The 7,294-nt window shown below is 51.3% G+C and overlaps 2 protein-coding genes across 3 annotated transcripts in view; both read right to left on the bottom strand.

Moving 5' to 3' along the window:
- Positions 1-385: 385 nt before the first annotated feature.
- PGAM5 (PGAM family member 5, mitochondrial serine/threonine protein phosphatase) lies at positions 386-6,474 on the bottom strand. 2 transcript variants are annotated; one of them, XM_015275677.4, is made up of 6 exons: positions 6,182-6,474; positions 5,398-5,576; positions 4,860-4,985; positions 4,400-4,488; positions 3,978-4,111; positions 386-2,146 (listed from the first exon to the last, which is right to left on the bottom strand). In XM_015275677.4, the coding sequence occupies exons 1-6, from the start codon at positions 6,439-6,441 to the stop codon at positions 1,996-1,998; spliced, it is 939 nt and encodes a 312-aa protein (XP_015131163.1). In that variant the 5' UTR covers positions 6,442-6,474; the 3' UTR covers positions 386-1,995. The 2 variants fall into 2 exon arrangements, with proteins under 2 accessions (XP_015131163.1, XP_015131164.3); XM_015275678.4 differs by having other exon boundaries at positions 3,978-4,108.
- The window catches only part of ZDHHC8 (zinc finger DHHC-type containing 8), a 96,841-nt gene continuing 95,090 nt past the window's right edge, over positions 5,544-7,294 (bottom strand). Inside the window, exon 15 of the transcript XR_005840008.2 lies at positions 5,544-5,576. The gene's annotated coding sequence lies outside the window, so the exon portion shown is untranslated. The remainder of the gene's footprint in view (positions 5,577-7,294) is intronic.

Here is a 7,294-nt window from a genome sequence, read left to right as displayed (position 1 = left end):
CTGGATCCTGGCTCCACCCCTTCCAATCACTGAGGTACAATGCATGCACCTGAGCTCCCCTGCGTTGGCCCTGCCTTCCCACCAGGTGCTCCATCAGTGCTTCAGGCTGTGACTCAGCATTTCTGTACGTGTGCAAACATGTTTTGGATGTGCAGTGTGGCCAGACACCACCACGGGCTGGGAAGGGAGGGGGGAAGACACCTGTCCCACCAGTGCTGGAGCAAACAGAGAAGTGCACTTACTTAGCACTGACCTTGAGGAGACTTTCTAGCACCTCTGCAATATTTACATAGCGCACAGAACGTCCATCTTACGGGTTTGCTGTTCCCGTCCCAGGCAGTGGTAACTGAACAACATTTTGCTATTCAACTGAAGGGACAAGAAAGAAAGACAGACCAGTTATTTTATTCAAAACTTTTAAAAAGTTAGTAGACAAAAAATGATAAATTATTCTCATTGCATCAATGAGACACCACAATGATTTCTTGCTGCCCCACAAGCTGTACTACGACGACCAGACTTTATTCCCCACGAGCCCCAGTTCCCTTGAAGTCATTCTGATGCAGCAGTCCTGTGCTAAACAAGACGCTAAGCCTTGCCCTGCTGGCTGCTGTGCCACAAACGCTTCACACAGCTCTGACAGGAGGCAGCCCGCGGTTTCTCTAAGATTTTTGGAGATAAGAAGAATCTATAGACAAAGTAACACCTCATTTACATCCACCGTACTGCAGCGTGCACACACTCAGCCACCACAGCAGACCATGCATGCGGAACTTTTCAGTATTACAGGCATTGTGAGCTAATCAAACACCGCTAGGATGAAATGCTTCTGCGCCCTCCTCTCAACACTGCTACCTACTTCTCAGCCACCTGTGTTCTTCCTACATAAGTCCAGCTGTGCCAAAGCCACTGAAAGGAGCACCTTACCTTACCTTAAAGCATCTGCCTGGTGGTTACACAAAATGCTGGCCAAGAGAAACCAGCCCAGAGATGCCATCTCCATTTGGGCAACTGCAGTTTTAAGCAGCGGTTTGCTCCAATCCGGCAGAACCTGTGACCCCAAGTACTACTGCCCTGAGTTCAGCACTGCTATTTCTCTACACCAAAAGCAAGGTATCCACAAACAGAAATCCACGGGAGAAAGCAGAAGGAAAAAAGTTTACTCCTTGTAAAGAGTAATGAGAAGAACGTGCAGATAAAACTGCTTCACGTTGCTTCTGTCTTACTGCTACAAATCCCATCCCTACATCTTTCTGCAGATCAAGTTTTAATTGAAGGCTTTATGAGACTGAAAGAATAATGTTCAGAATAGTCTGAAGTACTTCCTGAGGACGGAGGAACACTCAGAACAAGCAGCAGTTAATGCTAGCACCACAGCTCTGAGGCAAATGTTTTCTTACCCTCTTTATGCCTACGACTCCAGGCACAGTTTACATGAGCTTCTTGGGGCAGAGTGGGACAGTGACACAACAAAAACATACATCCTCCTCAGCTTATGAAAACAGAAGCCTTAACCCCTTCTCCTTTTAACAGCAGAATACCCTCAGTTTGTCACTTCCTCTGCAACAGCTGAAACAAGCTGGCACATCTTCAGCTGCAGTGTGCAATACAAGGCTGTTCATACAGTTCCCATAGCAATTATTTTCCTGCACAAGAAAAATATCCACAGGAGCAAGCTTTGGTTATAGAAATTCACAGAGGAATAAAAAGTCAGTGCTCTTGCAGCTGCTGAGCACACAGACATTCACTCTTTTTGTATTCCACAGCTCAGCTTTGAGCTCTGGGGAATACCTGAGGACAGCACAGCTTCAGGCTTACAGAGTTCTTTTCTGGACTGGAAGGCAGATATGAGTGCGCATGAAGGAGGCAAAGGGGCTGAAGGACATTTTAAGAGAGCATCACAACGTAACAGATAAAAATCTAGTGGTACTGTAGCCGAGTGTACGAGTGCAAAGAGTCCAGAGGCAGCTCCTGGGCAGCCAGCACCTTCACTCCTCAGGTGCGTGTGATTTTATCTGGAGGCATGAAACCTGTGTCACCCAGCGTTCGAAGGGCCACTCTCCCATTTGGCCGTATCACCAAATGAGTGATGCTGCCATTGTTAAGAGACATTCGCAGCCAGCCTTCGGGGGGGAACTGCAGTGCTCTGTTAGGAAGAGAAAAGAAACAAGGAAGAAAGAAAAATATTGTTACGCATCAAAACATTGTTAATGTTGTTGTACTAACATGCGTTGACAGCATCACTTCCTGTTCAAGACAGGAAAAGCTGTTGGTGGTTCTGCAGCTTGCCTGTAAATGCTCCTACAGAGTCATGTTTGGATGTTTTTTTTCCCCTGCAATTAATTAATACAGAAGTGCAGCTTTGGTAACTGGACCAGTGCCAAGAGTTTACTTTCATAAGCAGATTCTAGCAGATGGATGCGACTAACGTAGACAGGATTAATTCAAATTGACAGAAGGTAGAAGGTGTAATGTAGTCTGGATGTCGGGAGTGCTCTGAGCAACCCAGGAACAAATAGGATGGTGTGTGCCATAGGTTCAGCTGGTCACTGAGCCAAACACAGTACCACAAAGCAATGCTGCTGGAGACTCTATTCCAGCAGACCAAACGCATAAGCAGCGCTACTTCTGCTAAGACTAAATCAGTGTAAGTAAATCCACCAAACAGGTAGCGATGTCTAATTCATTCTAGTTAACAGCATGTGCTGATGGAAGCCATTGGCTACAACTACTTCCCATCAGTTACGCTATTCCCCAGACGTGAGAGGAACGAGTACATTGTGCCTTCTGTAGCAATGCAGTCTCATAGATCTGCCTAGCTATTCTAAAATTCCTAACTGAAGGCCTTGGGAGGAGTTCCACCAATTGCTGTAAACAGCTCAAGAAAATATGAAGTTGACTCAAACATTTCAATCTGGTGCAAAGGAATAACCTGGTTGTGAGTCTACAATGGTCTTTTAGAAAGGCTAAAAGAACAGATAATAGCTACAGTCAAGCTGGACTCAAAACACCGTGGATTGCATTCAATTGCTATGAAGTGGCCTGAAATGGCAGACAGAGAGGGTAAGGTGAAAAGAGGATGGAAGAAAGCAATGAGAAAAAGCACGCGAGTATTTCAGAAGCCTGGGAGCAGAAAGACAATCCCTTTTGGCACAGAAAAGAATACTCTGTGCACCTGATCAATAACTTTAAGTATAGCAATTTCAAAGAGCTCCAAGCAGTCTGCAGAACAGGCAGGGTGGCACATAACTAGCTCAGCTAAAAAAAAATTAACTGAAATTGTTGTAGCTATTGATCAGATTAAAGTTTAATCACATCTGTCCTGCTCAAAACACATTATCTCACAGATAGCATTTTGTTGAGAAAGAGGAATCAAACAGATGCAGGCGAGTGGATACGGGGACAGGCAGAGATGCACAACTGTTTTCTCCTCCACAGGCCGCACTGACGTTAGCTGAAAGATGCCCTCTCCCATCCAATCCTACACTCGGATATTATTGCAAAAAACACACCAATACCTCCTGTATGTACTGCAAAAACACCCAGTAAGGAATTGCCAAAACTCAATCCATCTTTCATTAAGATCAAATTCACATCTCCCCAAAAAGAGGCACCTCGGTGGATGCTCTATCTGCTGCCTTTTCCAGCAGTCTGCACAGGTATGCTCTTCAGGTTTTTGTGAAGCACAGGCACGTGGTGTTAAAGTGACCGTTCAGACATACAAAAGGCCATCGAGTCTCACCAATTTCACCATTCCCACTTGAACGTGTTCTAACTTTCAAATCCTGTATCTCCAAATTCACCCTGTGACGAAGCTGCAGGACCAGCTGCTCCTACGGTGAGCGCCCACCTTCAGCCATCTCTAACACGGCACACAAACACCCCCCAGCTCAGCCAGCACAATAACGACACCAGCGCTAATTCAGCAGAACTCCACTTGATAAAGAACACAGGTGAGCATGCAGTCCGACACGTACCTGCAGACAATATAGCGGATCACGTTGGCATGACAGACAAAGATCTCATAGCTGTCCTCCTCCTGCTTTACGTCAGCTCGATGAATGAAGTTCCGAAACGCAGCCTCAATTCGAGCTCCATCTTCGTAATACTGCTAATGGCACAGAGTTCAGATTTAAACACAGCTCAGAGCACTGTTTGCACGTTGGCTACATCTTCTAAAGCTTTCTTCTTTACACGGACGCATGCCTGGGGCTCACTTAATACACAGAGATTTTTAATTATTTTAAGGGTTCTGTACACCTACCGAGGAGGAAAAGTAAGTGTTTATCTAAGGTCTGTGATGAGAAGCATCAGCTCACCACAGTTATTACCACTGCCCATACAGAGTATACTCAAAAATATAAAAATGGAAATACATGAAACAAAGTGCAGAGGTTACCACAGCTTCTGGTTTCCAGTGGGACACGGGAGGGTCCGGTTCTATAGGTGCTCCCTCTCTCAGCAGATCAGTACTGATTTTTTTGACACCTAGAATATTAAATAGCTTTCAGAAAGGAGCTTTACGTCACGTGTTCTTGCAAACAGGCCCACAGCTCCACAGCCAACACATTTTTCACATTTTTTTCCTGATGACCTGCAACAGTCTTTGCTTTACAAAACGCACAAAGGAAGAGCAAGCAGCAGAGCTGTCCCACACAGCGCACGCAGCATCTCACCGAGGGGCAGCTCCCCCTTGATCTTTTAAAGAGAAGCTGGCAACAAGCAGAAGGAGGGCTGTCAGCTTCCTTACAGACATTCACACAGCTCGGCTACACTGCAAGCCAAGGACTTGCTCAGAATCCCACTGGAAGCAGTCTGAAGGATCAGAAGATACTGAGAAATTAACAGAAGTCACTTACCTGGGAGGTATTTGCTTATAATTTCAGTTGTTTCAGTCGCTCTGGTCATGGAGGAGTGGATGATCTGATTAAACTTTAGCCCCAGGCTTGCCAGTCTGTGTCCCGTCAGCTCGGCCTGCTCTCGACCTTGGGAAAATAAATCAGCAAATTAACAAACACAGCCCATTGGTTAATGGGAACTCTACCTCAAAAGGTCCTTATGGAACTCAGTTTAAGACAAAAGCTACAGCCAAGGGAAAGAAACTGTATTGGCCAGCAGGAAAACCTGCTCAAAAACCTTATGGTAACTGGAAACTTCCCTTATGTTTTTTTCACAAGCCAGCGTTTCCTGAACGCCGCAAAGCAAATTTAAATGTTTGGATTTAGATGATCAAAAATGGAAAAACACCTTTCTGTTACAAAGGATCCGTAACACGGACGGAGCTTGGGCAGCAAAACCCGAAGGAGAGCTGCGCTACCGACCTGCACTGCTGGGACAGCAGCTCACATCCATCGCAGTGCCGGAGGTGAGGAGCACAGCGCCTCCAGGCCTACCTACCCAGCGGGGTCAGAGTCCTGTCCTTGTCGGCGCGGCCGTCCAGGTTGTACTGCGAGTGGCGGATGAGGAAGATGTGGCGCGTGGCCCTCGCCCTGCAGTGCTCCAGGCGGGCGCTCAGCTCCTCCTCCCCCGTCTCCTCGTTCTTCTTTTTGAGGTTGATGAGAGCCAGCGGTTCGCGCCTGCACGGGTGTGTTGGAGCACCGTTTGTGGGGAGGGAAACCCAGAGACAGGAATGCCACAGATGAATAAGCCCACCGCAGTTATATGAAGCACAGAAATGGATTATTTAACCAATTGTGTTGCAAAACGGATTGAAAACACCGTGCTGGAGCTATCAATACAATCCTACGTCAAAAAAGCCACGAGTCCCATAGCTTATGGCTTATAATGGAGAGACGAATCCAATAAATTTGGCAACGGCCACCGCTAAATGAATTCGCAGCCCCCAGCCCGGCACAGCCACGCAGCACAGCGCCGGGTGCCGCAGGCCGCACTGCGCGGGGCTCTGAGGCCCGGCGGGGTCGCGCGGCTCCGCGCTGTGCCTCCAAGATGTCGGCGGGGTTACGGCAGCGCGGAGCCGCCTTCAGGGCTCCCGGCCCCGCTCCGCCCCCACGCAACAGGCGCCGTCCCGGCCGCGCGGCATCCGCGAAGAGCTCCGACCGAAGGGCGCAGAGCGCTCCGCTCCGCCGCCGCCGCCCCCTCCGCACCCCCCGCCCGAGGCGGCCCCCGCTCCCTCCTGTCCCCCCGCCCGGCCCCGGGCAGCCCCTCGCGCCGCCGCACGCACCGGTCCCAGTTGCTGTCCCAGAAGCCGCCGCTGCCCGCGGGCCGCTCGATCCAACCCGGGCCCGGCGGGCAGGAGGCGGCGGGCGGCAGCAGCAGCAAGCCCTGCGGCGCGGCGGGCGCGGGGGGAGCGGCGGCGGAGCCCCCCGGGCGCGGCTCGGCGTCCCCGCGGGCCGGCTGCTTGCTCACGGCCACGGCCGAGAAGAGCACGGAGCCCCCGGCCAGCCCGCAGGCGGCCAACGCCAAGGCGCGGCGGAACGACATGGCGCGGGCGGCGGCCGCGTGCCTCGCTCCCACGCACCGCCCGCCCCGCGCCGCGCCCCGCCCCCGACGGAGCGCCGAGTGGGGCAACATTCACCAGCGCGGCACCGCACGGCATCGCCGTTCCGCCACCGCCGCCGGGCAGCCCCGTGCAGAGCCGTGCCCCGTGCAGGCCGTGTCCGCAGAGCAGCTGCGTCCCGCACGGCTCCGAGCAGAGGGGCTGTGCAGGTGGAAGGAAAAGACGTTCGTTAGCGGCTGGGCGCGGCGTGCCTCTGAATAACCGCGCATCTCTGCACGGCGTACCTCGCGGCAATCACTGCTAACTTGGGGCAGGCTTCCTTCTGCTTTCGGGATCAAGAAGGAAAACAAACCGTCATTTCTGTTGTCCGACCAACACGTTCACCGCGTGTGAATTTGTCAGCAGCTCACCTTTAGGCCGCACCCCAGAAATGCCTCTGACAATCAGCACAACAGCGGCCCTCCAGATAGGCCCAAAGCTGCCGGCCCGTCCCTGCACGGACACGTCCGGCACCGCAGGAGCGGCTGCAGAGCCCCGAGAGCCACAGCGCCCCTCACTGCCCCTCCCGCCGCCCCGTGCCCAGCAGTGCCGCTGCTCCTCCCACGCCCGCACCGCGGAGCTGCGGCTCACTGTGCACACAGTGCTAAACCTCACATGATCTCGAGCACTAATTTAGAGCTCTGCATGAACCTGTCTGCACATTAACACCGACCAAATCCTTGGGGAAAGACAAGCAGAACGGGGTGCTTTTCCTTCTGAGCTGACATCCAAATTCATCGCTCATTTCTACCTACCACACGCAGAGTTTTGCAAGTGCAGTATTTGCCATTTTTCAGA

This window comes from Gallus gallus, chromosome 15 (genome assembly GCF_016699485.2).
Source record: "Gallus gallus isolate bGalGal1 chromosome 15, bGalGal1.mat.broiler.GRCg7b, whole genome shotgun sequence".
In the NCBI taxonomy this organism is placed as follows: Eukaryota; Metazoa; Chordata; class Aves; order Galliformes; family Phasianidae; genus Gallus; species Gallus gallus.
This window is presented reverse-complemented; position numbering and strand designations above follow the sequence as displayed.